The sequence below is a fragment of the Schistocerca americana genome, chromosome 4, assembly GCF_021461395.2.
Source record: "Schistocerca americana isolate TAMUIC-IGC-003095 chromosome 4, iqSchAmer2.1, whole genome shotgun sequence".
NCBI classification, from domain to species: Eukaryota; Metazoa; Arthropoda; class Insecta; order Orthoptera; family Acrididae; genus Schistocerca; species Schistocerca americana.
Window position 1 is genome coordinate 156,593,805 of NC_060122.1, and position 1,095 is coordinate 156,594,899.

The window sequence follows — 1,095 nt, forward strand, 5'->3', positions numbered from 1 at the left end:
ACATAAACTCTGTATGTGAAAATTGATATTTGAAATTATTAGGTTTTGAGAGTCGTTATGTTCAGTATTCATACGTATTGTATCAATTTTGGGATTAACTGAAGATACTGCAGTTACTGTTTGATTAGTTTTCGCGGTAATTAGGAGTGTTTTGGGTTACTGGAGGTTATTTTATATTACTTGGCTGTGCATTAAAAATAAACCAAACATGTCTACTGAAGATAAGCAGGTTTGTGAGGCAGTAGTTGAAAGGAAAGGGATAGGACAGGAAGACAGAGATGATTCAGGAATCAGTGATTGTGGATTGTCATTAGAAAGCCCATTAGCACATTCAGCTAGTTACCCCGAGACACCAGGACAAACGATGAGAAATAAGTCAGTTTCAGAGGGTGCAGATACGCGGTCGATGTTGGCTGCCTTGCTAAAAGAAACTAGAGAAAGGGAAGAAATAATCCGCAAATCATTAGAGAAAGGTTTACAAGAAACTAGAGAATCATTAAAGAAAGATTTACAAGAAACTAGAGAATCATTAAAGGAAGATTTACAAGAAACTAGAGAAAGGGAAGAAATATTCCGCAAATCAGTAGAGGAAGGTTTACAAGAAGCTGGAGAAAGGGAAGAAATATTCCGCAAATCATTAAAGGAAGATTTACAAGAAACCAAAGAAAGCTTAGAAAAGTCATTTAAGGAAACTATAGCACAAGAGATCAAAACATCGCAAATGAAGATAGAATATAATCTGAAGAAGGAAATGCAGGAGTTACAAGAACGATTGAAGATGGACATCAACGAGAGAGAGAGTAAGCTACAGAAGAGTAAAGGATCAACGAAGTGGAAACAAATTGCAATCATCGAATCGCCGATGTGACGCAGATGCAGAAACAATGCAATGATGCGGTTAAGGGGATAGGAGATACGCAAAACCAACTAGCTGTCAATCTGAGAAATGCTATAGCCGTTCAACGAGAAGAGGATAACAAGAGGGTTGCAATGGAGGTCAGGCAATTACAACAGGAAGTGCAAAAATTGGAGAACAAGACAGAAGTAATTGATAAACGAATTAGCAGTGCCACTTTAACAGTTGGGGAAGGTAGA

General features: G+C 37.6%; 1 protein-coding gene across 1 annotated transcript; it reads left to right on the forward strand.

Annotated features, from left to right (window-relative positions):
- Nucleotides 1–208: 208 nt before the first annotated feature.
- LOC124613326 (trichohyalin-like) lies at nt 209–868 on the forward strand. Its single transcript, XM_047142022.1, has one exon. It carries the CDS (start codon nt 209–211, stop codon nt 866–868), a length of 660 nt encoding a protein of 219 aa, XP_046997978.1.
- Nucleotides 869–1,095: the final 227 nt, after the last annotated feature.